This window comes from Malaya genurostris, chromosome 2 (genome assembly GCF_030247185.1).
Source record: "Malaya genurostris strain Urasoe2022 chromosome 2, Malgen_1.1, whole genome shotgun sequence".
Lineage (NCBI taxonomy): Eukaryota > Metazoa > Arthropoda > Insecta > Diptera > Culicidae > Malaya > Malaya genurostris.
Window position 1 is genome coordinate 238,012,769 of NC_080571.1, and position 23,510 is coordinate 238,036,278.

Here is a 23,510-nt window from a genome sequence, read left to right on the forward strand (position 1 = left end):
TATTCGAAACCTTCATATTTTAAAACATAACGCCTGAATTTATGTTGCAATGACTACCATCGTAGCATAAACACGCCTGAAGTTATACCCAACAACGTCAAGTGCGTTTCGCTTAAATTTCAGCGAAATCAGCTCTAATGGATCATGATCCCAGAACTTTTAATCATGGTGTATTATCATAACATGAAAATATACTATTTTCCCCAAATCATGACTCATTTTGCTTATATCTAGAATCGTAATTTTGCCCGTGTACCATTCGACTTAACATGATAAAAACAGAAAATGCAGGTGTGCGTTTACTTTTCAATGTTTTTTAAAGTTTAATTTTTCCTGAGATGGCTGTACTACTTTAAATAATCTCGTTTAAAGCTGGTTTGAAAGTTACAATGGGGATTTCGATAGTTTTTAAAGAAAAAATGGAATCTCGCTTCGGAGATACAATGGTATAAGTGACGTAATTAAGAATTAACGAACAATCAAGAAAGAAATACGACTCGGAATAATCGGCAAAGACCTACGCGAACAACTAAGGACTATGATTGGAAGCTTGGCACATGGAACTGCAAATCGCTTGGCTTCCCAGGATACGACCGAATGCTGCATGATGAGCTTCAAATCAGCGGCTTCGATGTCGTAGCACTGCAGGAACTTTGTTGGGCGGGACAGAAGGTGTGGAAAAGTGGGCATCGAGCGGCTACCTTCTACCAGAGCTGCGGCACAACTAACGTTCTAGGAACGGGATTTGTAGTGTTGGGCAAGATGCGCCAGCAAAGATTCCTGGAGATCAGCTGATCAACATACGGAAAATCAAATCGACCACGTTCTCATCGACGGGCGATTCTTCTCCGACGTCATCAATGTCCGCACCTACCGCAGTGCCAATATTGAAACTGACCACCACCTTGTCGCGGTTTGAATGCGCTCAAAACTATCGACGGTGCACAATACTCGTCGCACAGGAACTCCGGGATTCAATCTCGAACAGCTACTTAGCGTTCGTATTGCAGAGGAATACGCGCAACAACTGGAGCTAGTACTACCAACGGAAGAGCAGCTTGGCGCGGCGACTCTTGAAGACGGCTGGAAGAACATAAGGTCCGCCGTGAGTAGCACTGCTGCAACCATTCTAGGTACGAGGTTATCGAATCGAGGAAATGACTGGTTTGACGGCGAATGTCAGCAGTTGGTCGAAGAGAAGAATGCAGTAAGGGCGAGGATGCTGCAACACCGCACGAGAGCAAACGAGGAACGATACAGACAGGCGCGGAACAGACAGAATACGGTTTTCCGGAAGAAAAAGCGCCACCAGGAAGACCAAGATCGCGAAGCGATGGAACAACTGTACCGCGCAAATGACACACGGAGGTTCTATGAGAAGGTGAACCGCTCACGTAGAGGCTTCACGTCACAGGCCGAAATGTGCAGAGATACCAGTGGTAACCTTTTCACGAACGAACGTGAGGTGATCTACAGGTGGAAGCAGTACTCTGACGAGCATCTGAATGGCGAAGCACAAGATACAGAGAACGGCACAGGAATCAATCTGGGTGCACGCTCAGCCGACGACAGATTCCCAGCCCCTGATCTGTCGGAGATAATTGAGGAGATTGGCAAGCTGAGGAACAACACAGCCGCGGCAATGACCAGTTGCCAGGCGAGCTGCTCAAACATGGAGGATTTACAGGAGCCCGCGCCACTACGGATCACATATTCGCGATAAGACAAGTACTCCAGAAGTGTCGTGAATACAACGTACCCACGCATCACCTATTCATTGACTTCAAAGCGGCATACGACACAACCGATTGAGAACAGCTATGGCAGATAATGCACGAATTCGGTTTGCCGGATAAACTGACGCGATTGATCAAATTAACGATGGATAGAGTGATGTGCTACGTCCGAGTATCTGGGACGCTCTCGAGTCCCTTCGAATCTCGGAGAGGGCTACGTCAAGGTGATGGACTCTCTTGTATCTTGTTCAATATTGTCTTGGAAGGTGTGATTCGAAGAGCGAGGATTGACATAAGTGAAACGAAATGAAACGGAAGTCAGTATAGCTGTTTGATTTCGCTGACGACGTTGATATTGTGACACGTTACCTTGAGAAGATGACGGAAACCTACATCGGACTGGAAGTTGAAGCTAGGCGTATCGGACTGGTCAAAAATGCGTCTAAAACCAAATTCATGACAGGAGAAGGCTCTAGAGAAGAAACACTAAGCCTCCCACCACGAATATTGATAGACGGTGACGATATCGAGGTGGTTGACGAATTTGTGTATTTGGGCTCACTGGTAACCGCCGACAATACAGAGACGTATTTTGGCAGGGAATCGTGCGTACTTTGGACTCAGAAAAACCCTTCGATCCAGAAAAGGACGCCACCGCACGAAATTGACCATCTACAAAACGCTCATTAGACCAGTTGTTCTCTATGGCCACGAGACCTGGACTATGTTGGCAGAGGACCAACGCACCTTCAGTGTTTTCGAAAGAAAGGTACTGAGGACCATCTATGGCGGAGTGCAGATGGAAGACGGAACGTGGAGACGGCGTATGAATCACGAATTACAACAGCTGCTAGGAGAACCATAACATAAGTCTGCTAACACCGGCAACGATATGCAGATGGTGCTTCGATTGGTTGGCGATGTTTAATTTTGGGTGGTATATTCCCAGTATCCGTCGCTTGAACATTTTTTAGCTTCGCAAATCAGCTTTATTCAATGAGTAACATTTTCAATACTTCTCACTAATCAACACACAATTGAGCAATTCCAGGAATTGCCAGGATGGAGAGGTCAATCCGACTCACGACTGATTTTTAAAAAGGGCGTAAGTATTTTTGCATTTCACCAAAATTGCCTTTTTCAAATCATTGTAACTGGGAAAGCAATTAATTGTACAAAAATGACATCCTGTAAGAAGTTGTAGGGAATCAACAGGGCACTCTAAAAAAATATGACAGATACAGATTGATGGCTATCCCATCCGTGCCTTTTGAAAAATGAAGAAGTTACAGCTAAAACAATTTACAGATATATTCGAAATTTCAAGTTCTCGTTGAAAGATAATCATTCAAACAGTTGAATATTATTCTACAGGTTAAAGGCAATAAATTTGTTCATGATATCCTTTCTTATAAAAGTAGCTGTTCTTGGGATACTTTGATATTTAATTATAACACATTTTTTTCTATTTCCATGAATTGTCTATTTGCTTGCTATATCTACAATTATTACATGACATTAAGTGTGAAATAAACACTTGAACCACGAAACGTATCGTGTTTAAGCACTTCTGAAATCACAATGAAACTTAAATGTTTAAGCTCTTCTGATTCTCTATAATAAATTTCAAACGGATGAATGGTTGCTTGATCATTGCTCCATTAGTGGCTTTGAACAGCATCCTGAAGCACAAATGAAAAATATTCTGAAAAATCACAAATAATTACAATGTCTTCTATCTTTAAATTAGATTTTGCCTTTTTAAGAAAATCAGACTGCTGATTTTTAATAAAAACATTTGTCACAAGTTTTTCTAATTTTTCGCAAAAATATGTTGCAAATTCTTCTACTGGTTTGACAAATTTCTGTAGATCACATCTGCCAGTAGAAACTGCAAATGTACTAAATCCAATATTTCGATCTGGAAATGCCTCCTTATAACCCAAATAAATTTCTTTCAGTGATGAATAAAGCAATCGTTTTTGTTTGCGTTCACACTTATCATTCATTTTGACTGTGACGCAATCTCTTGATCCCGGCATTACTCTGCTGACGTCATCGCTGTTGAAATATTGAAGCACCTCGTTTTCTAACGTTTCGTTCCTGCTGCGTCCCGTTTGTTTCTTGGCTTTTTTTTTCGTTTGTTGATTCTCTTGCCTCCGACACAATGTATTTGTTTAGTAATCACTTCATCCAACTCTGCTGCTTCCGTTTTGAGTAATTCTGGATATTCTTCATCCGCCGGGAACCCGAATATTTGCTTTTTTATACCTTTTGAAATATCCAAATATTTTTCTCGAGGATATATAACATTCCGGGTTTTCTTCGTTGATATCGGAGACACGTCGATTCCTGCGATGCCCTTGTTGAAGAGTTCAATGTTGTGTGCTCTTGAATACTCCGCCGCGACTGATGCTTCAGAAGATGCTGAGTTGAATGAAGCTGCTGAAGGTACTTCCTTTAAAACGTATTGCGATGTGGATGGTTGTGGTTCCGTTGTTGACTGCCCTTCTGTTAACGTGGTAATCAATTTAGCCTTGCACTTTTGAGCTTCTAATTTTCCAATTGTGGTTTCTGTTAATGGGAAAAATTTTCTGGAACACACAAAACCAGGAAAAGGTTTACAACACCTTGGGAAAACCATATTGTAGTATTGTAACTGTTTCGAAAGAGTGTGAAACAGGCAGAATTTAGGTAAGCAATTCGCCAGTACGAACGTTGGATGTAAACAGGAGTAGCTCTTTGATTCTACATGTGTTTATTCGTTTTGACGTAGTTACGTTAGTTCTACTGTTTGAATGATTATCTTTCAACGAGAACTTGAAATTTCGAATCTGTAAATTGTTTTAGCTGTAACTTCTTCATTTTTCAAAAGGCACGGATGGGATAGCCATCAATCTGTAGGTTTTAATAACAGTTTTAAAATAAAAATTATCAAAAAAAATTAAAGCCCTTATTTATTTTTAATTTAATTTTTTTGTTTCATTTTGAAATTATTGAGAAAAAAAAATCAATTTTTTATTTCAGTGTATATTTTTTTTAGTGCCCAATTGATTCCCTACAACTTTTTCCTGAACGTTATTTTTGTACAATTAACGGTTTCCGAGTTACAACGATTTGAAAAAGGCAATAACTGTTTCGACCAATTACTTTACTATAAATTGTTTGATACACATTTAAATTTGACTTTTTTGAGGGCAAAACCAGGCACCGCATCGTACTCTCAGTGTTGCCATTTCTTCTCCCGAGCAATTCTATTGCTTTTCTATGAAGAAAGGAAAAACATGGTGTTTTTGAATTGTACCTGAATTCATCCAAACTTAAAAAAAATAGAATTACGGATAAAAGTTTTTTTTATCAAAAAAATCCGATACACGTGTTTGTCAATCCATTATATAGAAGCTATAGTTCAGTGAAATAAATTAAGTTGTTCATTAGGAATTTCATATCGTTGAAGCCAGTAGATCCTATCGAAATGTTTAAATGTGTTGGAAAGTGTTGAATACGTACAGAAGGGAAAATATACGGAAAATTTAGATAAGATCCCAAGTTGTTATATAATTTGGTGCAGAACTACTTGCTTGCGCTTCGTTCAGCACGAATCGAGCCACTTCAGAAACATGGAAATACCGCTCACTTAGGAATACAAAATATGATTTACGTCATGACATTTCTTTATTTTTCGAGCAAAACCTTAGACATTTCTTAATGCAACAGATCATAATGCTTTCAATCATTCTAGTCCCACCTTGCTGTTATAAAATTTTTACCAGAGCATTTCCTGATTCGATTCGGTGTGCACCGAAGAAACCAGCAAATCGATGCCGTTCAATTTTTAAGCTCTTGAGTGGAAGAGAAAGAAAAAACTATGCAAAGACCACCAAAGGTCCTTCCGAGCGGAAGTATCCTCATAAAAAAACGACTGCTGCTTCAGTCGGGGAAGAATGAGATGATGGGAAAAACAGTCATCGGAATTGTGCACTTTGGCTCGGGTGCATCCTGTCGCTAAGGAGCTTGCGGTGTACTCGGCATCGACCGCCTCCTGGAACATTTGTTACGCTATCACAGTGCCAGTCTACAAGTGTACCATTTATTCGAGAAGATTGTCCACGATAGGTCAGTTTAGAGACACTTTATACTGAGGCGCATAACTTTTTTCATGAAGCATTGTTGATCGGATTGTGTGGTAACGACGTTCGAATGGAAATCTATCAAGTTACCCACACGTGCTCTTTTCTACTCAATGTACAAAGTTAAATATGAATCCGGGTCCGGCTTCTATCCTTGGGATGTATGATATAATATGATGGGACTCTTATCATATGAACAATATAATGGAAGTGGTTAAATTTATGGATATTTGTATTGAGCCATTTCTAAATAGATTTTTCTGCTTCTTCTAGTTAAATTTATGTGTTTGCCTTTGTAGGCCTTGAAATTGAAGTACGAAAGTTTTCACATTGCAAATACTTTTATTTTCTAAGAACAAGTAGGAAGTCATCGAATGTTGTGCAAGGCACATGGAAAGTAATGATTTAGTAAGTTCAAAATCGGCTATCTGAAATTGAAAAATGAAAAACGTGAAGGACGTGACGTGACCAGAAAAATTTGAATTTCACAAATGAAAGCATTCACTGGAAAAAGACATGTGCCAAGCGCAAGTGGAGCTCACGCAATCATTAGGAGTGACTCAGTAAATCTTTTATCTTTTCGCCTCAACACCATGGGAATCGTCCAAAAAGAATGTTATTGAGTGCCGTACAAATTAAACAAAAGAGATTCAAAGAATTGCTGGAAAACTATTGACTATTGATGGAAGCCCTGGAGACTCTTATGTTGCTGTCAGCAGAGATGTTCATTAGGGTGGGAAATGAAAGATTTATTTTTTCGCTCCATTAAACTTCTCTTGTTCGTTTCGGGTCCCGTAGGAACTATGCGAAATATTAGCGCGATCGGTGAGACTATATTTTCGCGACCGAGGTTTCAAGTTGTTAAGGGATTTTATGTGACGACATCTGGAAGTGTTGTGGAAAAAGTTATTACAAAAAAACCGAAACAAGGTCCGAACAATGGCTCATTCCTGAATATATCTAGCACCACTTCTGCTAGTGGTCGTAATATGGTGACATTCTTTAAATGTGCTATAACAGTTGATCTGAATTATTTGATATCTTCACGATAGTTGCTCAGCTTAGTATGAAGTTTTTGGCATTAAAAATGCCTTACTCTTCACTATATGGGGCCGGGTGTCAATTAAAAGTTTCAAAAATAGTCGCGTAACCTTTTTGTGTCATAATTTTGAACGTTATGACTCGGTCATTTGTTGATGGATTGTTATAATTTAACAACCAATCGATTCGAAATCTTTTAACTTAAACATGTATGATGACGTCGTTTCAGTATTTCAATATCATACTATTGAAAAAATGGTGGAAATCGACCTATGTTTTCATCCACCAATCCCTGTTGTACAAAATGACGTCAACTTCTTGTTCGGCATAGGAGGCTTTGCGTCATGCATAAAAACACCGCATCGTTCATCGTATGAAGAGAAATCTATAAATATAGGCTGCACAATATTTCTTTGCCTAGTTGATGTTTGACTGTGAATGAAACAAGTAGCTTGTCCAGTGAGCTGATGACTGGATTGTATATGCGTTCACTTGCTGGATTGTCACTTTTGCATTATGCGTTGGTGAAATTTCCTGTTGTCTGCGCAACATCGTGTTCGCTTGAGTATCTTAACAGATCGGCTGAAAAGTTCGTATCGTTTCTATGAGAGGGTGCCACTAGAATTAAATCCATACCATTTTAATTTAGTACCAACCTTCAAAAGATACGTGTATAAATTTGACAGCTGTCTGATTTTTAGTTTGTGAGATATTGCATTTTGAGTGAAGCTACTTTTGTTATTGTGAAAAAATGAAAAAAAAGGAATTTCGTGTGTTGATGAAACACTACTTTTTGATGAAACAAAGTGCCGCCGATACAAAACAATGGCTTGATGAGTGTTATCCAGACTCTGCACCGGGCGAAGAAACAATTCGTAAGTGGTTTGCAAAATTTCGTACTGGTCATATGAGCACCGAAGACGATGAATGCAGTGGACGTCCAAAAGAGGCTGTTACCGATGAAAACGTGAAAAAAATCCACAAAATGATTTTCAATGACCGTAAAGTGAAGTTGATCGAGATAGCTGACACCCTAGAGATATCAAAGGAACGTGTTGGACATATTATTCACGAATATTTGGATATGAGAAAGATCTGTGCAAAATGGGTGCCGCGTGAGCTCACAATCGATCAAAAACAACAACGAATTGATGATTCTGAGCAGTGTTTGGAGCTGTTGAATTGCTCCCTCATCCACCGTATTCTCCAGATTTGGCCCTCAGTGACTTTTTCCTGTTCTCAGACCTCAAGAGAATACTCGGTGGTAAAAAATTTAGAAGCAATGAAGAGGTAATCGCTGAAACTGAGGCCTATTTTGAGGCAAAGGACAAATCTTACTACAAAAATGGTATCGAAAAGTTGGAAGATCGCTATAATTGCTGTATCGCCTCTGATGGCAATTATGTTGAATAATAAAAACGAATTTTGGCAAAAAAATGTGTGTTTCTATTAAACCGAATCAGCGTGTTTACCGATTCTTTCGAAATATCCCATGTATTTGGCAAATTTTTGGTCGGTTTTACCATTAAAAATACCTATTATAAGATAACGACATTTGAATATTTCAATTGCATCCCATTGAAAAATTGGTTTGAATTGAGTATTTTATTTTGGTTCTCTGGTAACTATCAGGCCAATTTAGAATTATCGGCGATTGATTTTTCAGATCTAATTTGCAGCGCTTGTTCCTCGATGATTTGTTAATGGATTTTCCTATTTTAAATGATTCCAAAGCTTCAATATTGTAAACTTAAAAATGTTTTAATTTGCCAACGGATCGGTTTGCATACTTAAATCTCAATTCCCATACGAACAAAACGTGACAATGTGACTGAACAAGTTGTTGTCCCACCAGGAATTAAACGATTCAAATGATTCAAAATTAAATTCTGAAGCTTATCTAAAAGCGGCCTCCTCGGTTTAGTAGTATAAATGAGTTCCACATATAAAGGGTGATTTTTTAAGAGCTTGAGAACTTTTTTAAACAATAAAACGCATAAAATTTGCAAAATCTCATCGGTTCTTTATTTTAAACGTTAGATTGGTACATGACATTTACTTTTTGAAGATAATTTCATTTAAATGTTGACCGCGGCTGCGTCTTAGGTGGTCCATTCGGAAAGTCCAATTTTGGGCAACTTTTTCGAGCATTTCGGCCGGAATAGCCCGAATTTCTTCGGAAATGTTGTCTTCCAAAGCTGGAATAGTTACTGGCTTATTTCTGTAGACTTTAGACTTGACGTAGCCCCACAAAAAATAGTCTAAAGGCGTCAAATCGCATGATCTTGGTGGCCAACTTACCGGTCCATTTCTTGAGATGAATTGTTCTCCGAAGTTTTCCCTCAAAATGGCCATAGAATCGCGAGCTGTGTGGCATGTAGCGCCATCTTGTTGAAACCACATGTCAACCAAGTTCAGTTCTTCCATTTTTGGCAACAAAAAGTTTGTTAGCATCGAACGATAGCGATCGCCATTCACTGTAACGTTGCGTCCAACAGCATCTTTGAAAAAATACGGTCCAATGATTCCACCAGCGTACAAACCACACCAAACAGTGCATTTTTCGGGATGCATGGGCAGTTCTTGAACGGCTTCTGGTTGCTCTTCACTCCAAATGCGGCAATTTTGCTTATTTACGTAGCCATTCAACCAGAAATGAGCCTCATCGCTGAACAAAATTTGTCGATAAAAAAGCGGATTTTCCGAATGGACCACCTAAGACGCAGCCGCGGTCAACATTTAAATGAAATTATCTTCAAAAAGTAAATGTCATGTACCAATCTAACGTTTAAAATAAAGAACCGATGAGATTTTGCAAATTTTATGCGTTTTATTGTTTAAAAAAGTTCTCAAGCTCTTAAAAAATCACCCTTTACATATACAGTACAATTAGATGCAATATCGTATAGTTTCAAAGATAAACTCAAGGTAAGCTTACCTGCAATTTTACATGTATCGTTTGAATAGGAACCCTCGTAGAATTTGGTTAACCGTCAGTTTCAGTTCAATTATTATTTGCTTCAAACCAATAAGCGTCTGATGGCTACACGCGTTGTAACTATGACAATGTTCATTCATGTGTTAATAACATCAAGTTACAATATGAACAACATTTCGGAATTTTGTTGCGTATCCATTCCGTATATTCCTAATATGCCAAAGCGAAAATCAATGTAAGTAACAAAATATTTTATGCGGACTGATTCACATGTTTTCTTCCTCGTATTATTGCCATATTATTTACCGACACTTTTCGAAGATTATCGACGATTTTGAAGAAGGAATAATAAAATTGCACTATTAGTGAGTGTAAACTCCAACACAATATTTTTCGTTAAAATATATAAAATGTTCTTTTGGATCGATTAACTGTTTATAAAATTAATAAGTTTGTACGTTTCTCGAAAATTATTATCATAAAATAAAATAGTTTTATTTGTTCAGGTTCAAATCTTTAGGTTGTATCTAAAATTGAGATTTCGAGTCACTTTGAATTCATCATAATTGACTTCTAGTTAATGGCCGTTATTCAAAAACTTAACAATGTAAAAATTTGTGGAAAGGAATCAAAATTGAATAGAATCAATTATCAAGAAATTCAAATGTCAATTTTATCATTAGCTAACTGTTCGCAACAGCGAAGCGTTAACCTTCCATTCGCAGCAAGCGAAGCGTCAACCTTTCATTCGTAACAGCGAAGCGTCAACCTTTCATTCAATTCACTCACACACCAACACATCAATAAGGAACGTTCGAGAATGATCCATTCAGTGGAGGGAAATGCCACGTCTCTCGCCCGTCAACTACGCAAAGCAACAAATAGCAATACCATCACTCCCGCTCATTCTCCCACTGCAGCCAATGGGAAGCCAGGATACATCAGACAATACAACCGATTCAGCTATAAATACACATTTTCAATAGATGTAAAATCAGTATTTTTTTAACCTTCGAATAGAAAACATTAAAAGCAGAAGCAAGTGAACTAATCATTCATCCGAACAATTCTTCCGGTGCTTTTGAACGGTCTACAGCCAGGACACAAGTGACTGCCGGTGTAAACGCTCTCGGCCAGAGCGGTTTTGTCTTCCGCTTGCTTTCGATTTCTTCCAGTGACCTTTCTTCGATCGATATTGTTTTAATGCGTCAGTACAGTCGTTGCATCCCCTGCAAAGAGTTCTTCGATATTCAGATGCACCTTACTGAAAGTTATTAAACAAATCGTTCGCCGTCCTCCCTGTGGTGCTCCAAGAGATGAAAGTATTCAAGTAGGTATCAGTTGAGTACTTGCTTTCATCAAATGTTGGCGCAAGCCAACACTAACAATCTAAGCGCTTAAGCTAGCGCAAGTTTGTAATTAGTCAATTGAATAAGTTTTCAGTTTGGTGTATCATCATCATTATGATTTTATTTTCGTATTTATTATGGGAACCCTAGAAACATTTCATTTTTAATGTTATTGTGCTCGGTCGTGTCTTGAATACAACCCTCCAATTTTTTTTTCAGTGACAAACCATGTTGAAAAAATTCCAGTAAAGACATAAAGACATAAAAAAGTATTATTGTATTTTAGTTGCATAAAATGGGATCGTCCATGTCTTCTAAACTATACGAGATGGAGAGCTTATATCGTCGACCAAGTTATTGGATTTAAATACATCTAAAACATTGTCGGAGACACCAAAAACCATATGTTTTTAAATGAAATTGTTAGACTATGTTGTGTCTTTACAGTTAGTTAGGAACGTAGTAAGTCACTTAACAAAAATCTACATACTAAGCTGAGTAACTATCGTGCATACATCAAACCAGTCATATCAACCGTTGTAGCATAATAAAAAACCCTGTTTTAAACCACCTAGTGATGTAATGATGTATTTCTCATATTACTCATAACATCATAAATATTACTGTGGAATTTGCAAAAACAACTGTTCATTAAATAGAAGCAGGAGAGTTGGTTTGGATTTAATCTAACATAATCTGTAAATCCTGTTTAGCCTGTAGCTCTGGAACCGGAAGTAGTATCCACAACAAATTTAGAAGCTCCGTATGAAATTGTAAGACTTTTCCATTTAGCCTATAAGTTTGTGAAAAACGATTTGGCCATCTTGAAAAAAGTGAGTGAGATTTTTTTTTTGCGGATTTTGATCACAATTTTCAATACTTTTGAAACCAGATTCAAATGAAAGGAATAACCGAAATTGGTTCGTTTGCCAGCAATAAATGTAGTAGGATTATAATAATAATTATTATTATTGACATCCCTACATCACTGGCACGGTATTACTGCACTACCGGCTGTGAAAACTGAGTTTACATCGCTCAGTTTGAAATTCCGATATGTTTTTTTTGAAATAAATTTCAACGAACCTCAATGACAAAGTTATAAAAGTTGATATTCCTTTATTCTTTCAGTCGCACTTATCATAACATTTTTATCAACCGCAGCACCGTCTATTGCCAATATCACACATTAGTAGCAGACATCCGTAACTGTTTCGTTTTCTTTATAGAGGCTCTTATTACGGGTCGGTGAAAACCTAGTGGAGTGAATGAAGGTCTTTATCACGAAAGTCGCTTTAGAGAAAAAAGTAATTACTTAGATGAGCTTCTTGTTATAACAAACATCAAATCACCAAAATTTTGTTGAAAATAAAAGATGTTTTTCACTACAGTGATGTTTTTCACCACAGTGATACTGGTAATAGGTAAAATCAAGTGAAGTGTTATGTGAGTGAAGTAAAAGTGGAAGTGGTAGTGAGAACAGTAATAAGGGCCAGAGTGTACGAAATAGAACAAAGCACACATCGTTCGTGTTGTTTCCTTCTCCCACGTTGCACGTACCGGTGTTGTACATATTGTCATTTCATATGGCGTTCGACAACATTGACACTCATCGCCCTGTAACAGCGGAACCAGAAGTCGGATCCGGATGAAATGTCACAGTATCTTTTGAGACAATGTAAACTTCAATTTTAACCAAGATTTGTGAAAATTTAGCCAAGATTGTGCTCAAACATCGCTGAGAAATCGAAGTGAGTTCTATTTTTTGAGGATTTCTTCACTACTTTCGGTGCTTACGGAAAGGGGAGGAGGGGGGGGGGTGGTAGTATTGCCGAATTAAGTTTTTATGCCCACAAACTAACAAGTTTCATGGGATTTGAGCCTGTTCGTGAAAATATACTCATCAAATTGGATATTTTCCGCTTATCACGCTTTAGTTCCGAAACCAAAAGTCTGATCCGGATAAAATGTTCTAGAAATTTTAAGGACTATTTTTCCTAGGTTTGTACAACCTTCTTTGACAATCCTGTTAATTTTGAGCGGGATGTGTCAATTAGTTTGTGTTTATTAGCTGTTAAAAACGTTCCAGAAGTGATTTGGAGAGTTTAATATCTACGTGAGATCATAGAAAGTTTGAAGGTCGTGAGATCGTAGAAAATGAGACTTTAAGTGATTAATGTAATGTTAGTGTCGAGTCACATTCAGCATGATTAGCGCAAAACACTTTAGTTGATCGTCTCGTTTTTTATCAGTGTTGAGATGAGCTTTCAAATTCGCTAAGGTGCATATAGATGTTTGCACGGAAGTATACACTTTGTTGTGCACTCCTATGAGAATCACAAGTTTAGTAAAAATACGTCCTACTAAATTTCCGATTTTCGCTGCTGTTATGAAAATTGTCAGAGTAAAGCCAACACTCTTCTCCTTCAATCACTTAAAATTACAAATAGTTGTGTTTAGGCGACAGCACGTGAGAGCCCACTGCACCAGCATTGTCAACCACAGGCGCATACTTAAGACTTCTATTTCCGATACTTTCGCAACCGGAGTTTGGAAATGGGTGTAGCCGAAGTCCGATAAATTGCGCTAAGGAATTGTAAACAAATTCTATTGATTCGAAATTTTGAAAATCAGTAGAGCCATCTTTGATCAATCAATCAAATGAAATTTTTGGGTAGCTTCCGGAATCGAAAACCGAATACCGGGAAAACTGAAATATACATACTATCAAAACCTGGAAACCCGATAAACCCAATTAATTTAGGCGAAATTGACATTTCTATCCTAAACATCACCATACCACCAGTTCGGTTTCACATCTCATCCAAGTCAGTCGATAAACCAAAACCGCTTACGTTCGGGACAGAAGAAACCAAGTACAGTATTGTGTAGTGAACAATAGAACGATCTCGAAATGAGTGAATCAAACGAACAAAAGCTACCGCCGGTACGAAAGAATACAATTATTGTTGACTTCAGACAGTGCAAAATTCGACCTTCGATACGAGAACTTGAAGGCTTACGTAAGGAGCAAATGCATCTTGACATTAGACGTGTGCATTTACTTCAATGCAATAAGATCAATAATGTTGTTTATATCCAGTTCTATAAAGAGTTGGATGCAAATCAATTCGCTAAAGACAATAATAATGTGCACTATGTGGAACATTAAAATATCAAATACAACATCCCAGTATATATGGAAGATAGTGCTATAGAAGCGCGTGTGCATGATCTTCCCTCAAGCGTCATCGATCCTTATATTCGCAAAACCATGTCCCAATACGGAGAGATTCTCTCTATCGAAAAAGAAAAGTGGAAGAATTTTTTCCCCGGTGTTCTAAATGGCGTACGTTTGTTACGCATCCGCTTGAGGAGGCCTATACCTTCTTATGTGACATTCGGTCAGGATACAAGAATCCCGTGAAAAAATCACTTGTTACTTATGACAATCATATGGCCACATGTCAATATTGCCAAAAAGCTGTTCACTACGGTAAGCCATGTGATAAACCGGACAAGGAGACAACTATACCAAAGAACAACGGTGCTTCCTTCACACAAACCCCAAACAACCCCAGTACACCTGTGACAGTCACCAACAACAGGGAAGTATCCCCTTCAACGAAACCATCCAACGTATCCCCTATAGAACAAAGTACACCAGCTGAAATTAACAGCTTACCATCTAACCAACCAGCAACTGCAAACAATGTACAACAAGGCGCATCTACAGCAACTAGCAACGAAATCAACAACAATACCACGGCAATGGATGACGAGACGAACCACGAACAAACTGCCCCTCAATCCTCGCACGAGGAAAATGGAAGCTTCTCTCCCCCTAGAAAAAGGGTGACAACGAGATCCAATACAAAAAATTTTTATCTAAAAACTCAGCTTAATCGGCCACGTAAAGCTTGTACGCAAAATAGGCCTGAATAAAATATCTTCTAAATAAAAAAAAATCACCATACCAAACATACTAAAGATTATACCATGTTCTTCTCAAAACATTTAATCCATAACCTTCCCAGAAGACTGTTGTGTCCTTGGATGCTTCGAACGTGGTTTACCGACTGCAGTCCACTCAGATGATCATCGTTTTGATTCCGAAGGGAAGTGGTAAATCCATGTTTCATCCATTGTCACGTATAGACGCAAATAATCTGATTCATTACTAGTAAACACCGTCAAACATTGCTCTGAATCTTCATCACGTTATTGTTTTTGATCGATGGTGAGCCAACGCGGTACCCACTTTGAAAACAGCTTTCTCAGCGTCAAATGTTCATGCATGCTTGTGTACACACTGACTTCTGATATCTTTACGGCCTTAGCTTCATTTCAATTCAAGATTAGTCATAATAAATTTGTGGACTTGTGGGACGCCTTTCCAAAGTTTACCTTGTCGAAGAATGGGTAGAACTTAATCGCGAATATCTCTTTTTGTTTTTAACGCAGCAACTCAACTTAAAAGAAGATGATTTCTGATATGTTTTGAATGAACAAGTATTAAGGTGAAAATCGTTGCCAACATAAGGCGCGCAAAATTTAAACTGCATATACTGAACGAATCATCGCATAAAGCGTATCGTGCAAAGTCGACACATAGAAATACGGAGTATTTTCAGTTTTTTAGGTGTTTTGCCATTCTCTATAGAAAGGTATTAGAATTGCTGGAAAACCGACTTTCGAACGGAGCCTAGGAGACCCATAGTGTTATTTACCATTCGACTAAGTTCGACGAGATCGGAAAATGTCTGTGTGTGTGCACTTTTCGAAGATATTTATACGCGCTCAATTTACTCAAAGATGGCTAAACCGTTTTGAACAAACTTATGGTCATTTGAAAGCTCCTGTCGAGCCATTGATCAAGTTCAAAGATCAAACGGCTGTGACTTTTGGTTCCAGAGATATGATGATATAAATGGTGTAACTGACTAAACGCGTTGTGTTTTTACCGCGCAAGATTCTCGGAGATGGCTCAACCGATTCTAATAAACTTAGACTCGTTTGAAAGCTACTGTTGGGTCATTGATCAAGTTCGAAGATCAAATGGCTGTGACTTTTGGTTCCGGAGATATGATGGTATAAATGACGTAACCGACAAAACGTGTTGTTTTTTTACCGCGCAAGTTTCTCGGGGATGGCTGTACCGATTTTAAAAAGTCTAGGCCTGTTTAAAAGCGATTGTTAGGCCATTAATCAAGTTCGAAGATCAAATGGCTGTGACGTTTGGTTCCGGAGATATGATGGTATAAGTGAAGTAACCGACAAAACACGTTGATTTTTACCGTTTTTGCCTTTCTCTATAGAAAGGTATTAGAATTGCTGGAAAAACCGACTTTCGAACGGAGCCTCGGAGACCCATAGTGTTATATACCATTCGACTCAGCTCGACGAGATCGGAAAATGTCTGTGTGTGTGTGTGTGTGTGTATGTGTGTGTGTGTGTATGTGTGTGTGTGTGTATGTGTGTGCACTTTTCGAAGATATTTGAACGCGCTCAATTTTCTCAGAGATGGCTCAACCGATTTTAACAAACTTGGGCTCGTTTGAAAGCTACTATCGGGGCATTGATCAAGTTCGAAGATAAAATGGCTGTGACTTTTGGTTCCGGAGATATGATTGTATAAGTGACGTAACCGACAAAAAGCGTTGTATTTGAACGCGCTCAATTTTCTCAGAGATGGCTGAACCGATTTGAACAAACTTGGACTCGTTTGAAAGCTACTGGCGGGCCATTGATCAAGTTCGAAGATCAAATGGCTGTGACTTTTGGTTCCGGAGATATGATTGTATAAGTGACGTAACCGACAAAAAGCGTTGTATTTGAACGCGCTCAATTTTCTCAGAGATGGCTGAACCGATTTGAACAAACTTGGACTCGTTTGAAAGCTACTGGCGGGCCATTGATCAATTTCGAAGATCAAATGGCTGTGACTTTTGGTTCCGGAGATATGATTGTATAAGTGACGTAACCGACAAAAATCGTGCTATTTGAACGCGCTCAATTTTCTCAGAGATGGCTGAACCGATTTTAACAAACTTGGGCTCGTTTGAAAGCTACTATCGGGCTATTGATCAAGTTCGAAGATCAAATGGTTGTGAGTTTTGGTTCCGGAGATATGATCATATAAGTGACGTAACCGACAAAAAGCGTTGTATTTGAACGCGCTCAATTTTCTCAGAGATGGCTGATCCGATTTTAACAAACTTGGGCTCGTTTGAAAGCTACTGTCGGGCCGTTGATCAAGTTCGAAGATCAAATGGTTGTGACTTTTGGTTCCAGATATATGATGGTATAAATGACGTAACCGACAAAACACGTTGATTTTTACCGCTCTTATATATATAAGGGTGCCAAAATTTTGGGATCAACTCTATTTTCGTAAAGTTCTAGTGCTCAAAAGTTTAAGCACCTCGAAAAAAGCCTTCATGCAAAATTTGACCTAAATCGGACATGCTTAAGGGGTGCTGCCCGGTGGTAAAGGTTTGACAATTATCGATCTTGAAAAAGCACCATAGGGGGGAGTACATGAAATTTCCAAAATCGAAAATTTTTTTTGATGCCAAAACTCTTAAAACTGCATAAAACATCGAAATTTAGTGTCATCTCGAAAAAATTTTTTTTTGAAAAAATCAACTTTCTGGGACTTAGAAAAATTTTCATATTTTTTCTAAGTCCCAAAAAGTCGATTTTTTCAAAAAAATTTTTTTTTGAGATGACACTAAATCTCGACGTTTCATGCAATTCTAAGCCTTTTGGCATCAAAATTTTTTTTTCGATTTTGAAAATTTCATGTAATCCCCCCTATGGTGATTTTTCAAGATATATGACAATTTCACTAAGTGGACTAAGAAGGCTTTTTTTATTTTAGATTAGCATCACTGTTCTCATACAAATAGGCAACGCAAATGTCAAGCACTAGTTTGGAAAAAGGATGCTGACTGTGTGACATAAACACTGAAGCATGCTTTTGTGAACTACTCGAATCAATCTGAATCAATTGGTGTCAAAATTAGTATCCAAAATTATTTAATAAAAGTATGAAACATATTTTCATGAGACTGTTATGAAAGAAGAGAAAGGCATTATCACACCACTAGGTGGATTAAGAAGGGTTTATACATATAAGTGTGCCGATATTTTGGGATCACCTCTAATTTCGCAAAGCGCTACTGTTCAAAAGTTTAAGCACCTCGAAAAAAGTCCTCATGCAAAATTTGAACTAAATCGGACATGGGTAAGGGGTGCTGCCCAGCGGTTAAATTTTGAAAATTTTCGATCTTGAAAAAGCACCATAGGGGGGATGAAATTTTCGAAATTGATTTTTTTTTATGCCAACAATCTTAAAATTGCATGAAACGTCAAGATTTAGTGTTATATGAAAAAAAAAATTTTCGAAAATATTGACTTTCTGAGACTGATATTTTCCCAAAAGTCCCAAAAGTCGATTTTTTCAAATTTTTTTTTCTAGATGACACTAAATCTCGACGTTTCATGCAATTCTAAGCCTTTTGGCATCAAACATTTTTTCTCGATTTCGAAAATTTCATGTACTCCCCGCTATGGTGATTTTTTAGGATCTATGAAAATTCCACTAACTGGACTAAGAAGGGTTTTTCAGATTAGCATCACTCTTCTTATATAAATAGGCAACGTAAATGCCAAGCGTTTGATTGGAAAAACGAGACCGAGTATGTGGCATAAACACTGAAGCATGCTTTTGTGATCCACTCGAATCAATCTGAAGCCAAAATTAGTGTCAGAAATTTTTTCATAAAATGATAAAAAATTCATGAGACTGCTTTGAAGAAAGAGAAAGGCATTATCACACCACTAGGTGGACTAAGAAGGGTTTTTTTATTCAATAATATAATATATTTTTAGGCACACTGCTTGAGCTCTAAGATGCCAAGGGTATTTTCTAATCTTAATTAACGACTAACTTAAAACTAAAATAGTATCAATAGATTATGTCGACTAGGATTTTCGAAAATCCAGCTTTCAGCTGGCGATCGGCAGTGGTCGGTGAAGTGAATATTGCATGAGTCTTCCAGATGGCGTTGTTAAATATCTATGGCCGTTTCCTTCGGTTCAATATTTTCAGTTGTTGAATGTAGTGGACTTACGACATGTTTTGTTCGCTATAAAAACAGCTATTACCAAAGCCTTGGTATTACATTCCGGTAGTGGAATTCCTTCTGGGTGACCTTCTGTTTCAACAGACTTCGCAGCCGATTCAGGGTGTACAGAACCAGTGCATGGCTACGATTTTACTGACACTACAAATTCTTCCAGGTCGATGCTCGAAAATACGACAACTGGTTTGTAAGACCAGCGCCCTATGCATTGAACCGCCAATCAGTACAAAAAAACTGCTCTTAACTATGTTCAATTTATAACCAAAATGATCTTATTATTGATTTTCTAGACTATTGAGAAATTGTCCATTGTTTGTTAAAGATAAAAAAAACTTCATTTAGTAAATTCCAATTATGTTTCATTTTATGAATATCGGGTAATTTTTCAAAAGGGCGTATAAGCAAGTGACAGTTTCTCTTTAATCACTTTCATAATCTCTTTCGATTAAAGCTTGCTTCATTTAGAATTGGAACAAAGACAATTGGCTGTATTTCAGTTATTTATTATTGAATTCAAGATCTTTTTTTATGCAAATGTAGCGTTTTCTTCATACTTTTAAGGAAAAATACAGCTAAAATTCTTCGTCACGGTTTCGAAGGAAATCTCGAATTTTTCCTGTAACACGGCTCATTAGGAGGCGCACACCTTCTTCGTCCATCGTTTTAGCTATCTTATTCCACCAGGTCCTCATCTGATTGATGTCTTTGACAACCTTTCCCTTTGCCTTGAGTGTCCTCTTCACGATTGTCCAGTATTTCTCAATAGAGCGGAACTGGGGGCAGTTGAATGGGTTAAGGTTTTTCGGAAAAAACTGGACCCCTTTCTCTGCATACCACGACTTTGCTGTAATGACAGCTTGCCAAATCTGGCCAAAATATTACGGGATGGTCGTGGGATCGAATGAACGGCAAAATTCGATATTGGAGACACTCTTTTTGGTATAGTTCTGATGTCATTGTCTTATTTGTAACGAAAACTTTCGTTTTTTTGCCACAGCTGCAAATGCCCTGCCAAATCATAAATTTTCTTACGAATTTGTCGGCAAAAACAAATTTAAATTTGGCTGGAACATCCCCCCGAGCCGTTGCCAAGTAAAATTTTTGACCTGAGATTTGCCCGAAGTCATCCTTGACATAGGTTCCATCGTCCATCAGAAGACACCCGTCGAGCTTGGTCAGCACCAGGTCATATAGTTTCCGAGCACGAATTTTGACCACACTATTCTGTTTTATGGTCCGATTTGGCTGTTTGTTAGCTCGATACGACTTGATTTCTTCCCGGAGTCGAGTTCTCCTCACGGTACTATGGTACAGCGCCGAATTTTTGGCCAAATCACGGTCCGACAGATTAGGATTCCTCTTAATCGTCCAAAATCTTACCACGAAGTTCCCGGTCGACAGTTCCACTCCGACGATTGGCTTGAGGCTTCCGAATCGTCGTCAATGTTTCCATATACTGTTTGATAACGCGCCATACGGTATTTCTGGGCAATTTAAGCTGTTTAGCTAGCCTAGATGCAGACCACAATGGATTTTTCGAATAACTGTGCACATTTTTTTCCCTTCTTTCGGCTTCCATGTTGATTGTTTACACAGTACTGTCGATTTGCGGAATGTCAAAAATCATACGTGAAGCTGACAAAATTCCCAACACGTGGGCGCCAAGAACTTCCAAATCCGTCCACCAGGAGCGCCACAATATGAGCAAAAGTTTGTTCCAATTCTAAATGAATGTGATTAAAAAGATTTTCTTTGATATCACTATTCTGTTTGAAAGTCGAAAGTTTCGGGTATCATTTCATGCAAAGAGTTGAGTGACAAACGTGGAATTAACATTGAGTGAATTAAAGTTGAGTGACAAACGTGGAATTGAGTGACAAACGTGGAATTAGAACAGAAAGTAAACAAAGAGAAACTGTTACTTGCTTATACGCCCTTTTGAAAAATTAACCGAGAAATGAACTAAATAATATTAAAACAAAATCTTTTTTTATATGAAATTAAAACTGGTGGGTAAGATCTTGACTAAAAATATCTAGTTTTTGAAGCGCATACCGTTTAAGTTTATAAGTGAATAATATTTTACCGTTTCTCATGAGATTTTGAATGAATTATAGATTCTTTTTGTTCACGCTTTACGACTGGACTTCAATGATTTATATTTTGAAAATATTAAATTTGGGTTAAGGATATTTTTTCAAATTGCTATACAATTTGTATTTTTGAGATGGGGTTGACAAGTAAGTTCTCATAACACTCTGAAGTTATTGCTGAGCTTGTACAGTATTTTTTCATCAAGAAGCAATGATAAAATAACACGTTTTTAAGATGACAAACGGTGCTTCACTTTAATAGTTCTCTTTTTTTTCTGACTAATCAGGAAATGACATTAAATTTCACAGATAGTCGTTTGAAAGTTTGTATTTCACAAGTGTCAATGATAGCGCCATCTGTGTGTGAGTCACACAACTTATTGTGTGATGTGTTATCTTACATCAATAGAGTTCAGTTGATCATAGTTTTGTGTGAACAAAATATTCTGGTCTGGTGCATGAGTGTCACAAAGTCAGCAACAACTCAATTGAGTGACGTATTGTGCAGATATTCACTGCGAGCAAATTTTGGAAGTAACAATTTTCTTTTCGTTCCCATTACAGTTTATCCGCAGCCGCTTGTAGGTAGATTTTGGAAAATAAACGAACTTGTAACCTTAACCTATTGTTGAACCATCCATGGTAAGATCGAAAATGTGCGATTTTCCCTTTCGTCTCGTCGGAAAAGCCGACCATAATGTGATTTTCAGTCGACCGGAAAAAATAAAAATAAGGAAAAGTGAACCGGGGAGAATCCGAGACGTGATAATAATTGAGGTTTGCAGCTTTCCTGCTCCAGTTAAGCCATCAACGACGATACTCGGGTAGAGACATGGGGGCACATGATAATTTATTCTCTATGAAAAAAAAAACAACCTTCACTGCATCACCACCTTGACAAACGAAAACGGGGAGAAGTGAAGCAGCGCATAATATGATAATTTGATTGCTTTTCCTGTAGTTTGGTAGCAAACTCATTGAAAATTCCCACGGATCTCCATCAAAGGTTAAAGTAAATTCTACATTTTCTTTTTTTTTAGTTCCACGCCTCATCCACCCTAACCTGAATGCTAACTTTTTGAGTTTCCGGAAATGGCCTGTTTGTTTGTGGAAATTCCCTGAATACACGAACATCATCCGAAACGGACGACTTGGATGGAACCCAAAATTCCTCATTTCATTTCGCTCATTAACCCGGGAAGATTCGAATCGTCGGAGTGAAAAATTATGAAACCTATAAATCACCGGAGAAATGGATAATATGATAATTTGATAAACTCGTTTGGTGGCAGCTGGGGGAAGATCCGTGCGCTGGATTGGGATGGCAGCTCAGAATTTTTTTCTTCCTACTATTACCCACACTTGCTTCAACTTAATTGGGTTTTACTAATTTCGCATTCAACAGCACTGGGAAAATGTTTATCTCTGACTTCTCGCTGTGCAGCAAATTTCGATTGCAACCACGTTGATAAGTCAATTACAAAGTCATTAGCAACCATGTCCCTTGTCGACCGGAGCCCGAACAGCGCAACAGGGTTGTGTTGCTTTCCCACACCCGACATTGTTGAGAGCTGTCATTCGGAGGGAACAGCCGGTTTGACATGCCTTGATTGGGTTGAATTGAATTAGGAAACGAGCTGATCGGTACTAAGGAGGTTCATCAGGACTTACCCGCAATCTTCTGGAGGTCAATATTTGCTTACAGGTGATGGGATGAATGATGGCGAAGTACCGTTCCATGCAAATAACCACCAGGATGAATATCGAGGCCGTGTAGCTCAGCGAATGAACGAACTGGTACATTTTGCACAGGAAGTCACCGAACACCCAACTGGAAGAAAAAAAAAATACAAATCAGAAGCAATCGATAGTTGATACAAAAAAATTCTCAAGTGTTAAATATCATGATAAACTCGTAAAAAATTTGTTTCAAGTATTTAGTGTGTTATGTTTGTTGATTTTTGTGTGTAACTTGTATAACAGCTGACGAAGAGTACGAAATAAGTCAATTCTAAAGTTCTGCAGTATATCCTCACAAACCCAATCACTCACCACAACACCGTTTTGACTAGT

General features: G+C 38.1%; 1 protein-coding gene across 3 annotated transcripts in view; it reads right to left on the reverse strand.

Annotated features, from left to right (window-relative positions):
• Window positions 1-23,510, reverse strand: part of LOC131428258 (trissin receptor) — a 280,163-nt gene that overhangs the window by 51,649 nt on the left and 205,004 nt on the right. For all 3 annotated transcript variants that reach the window (XM_058592053.1, XM_058592050.1, XM_058592051.1), the window contains exon 4: window positions 23,109-23,268. In XM_058592053.1, the coding sequence (XP_058448036.1) occupies window positions 23,109-23,268 (160 nt within the window). The remainder of the gene's footprint in view (window positions 1-23,108; window positions 23,269-23,510) is intronic.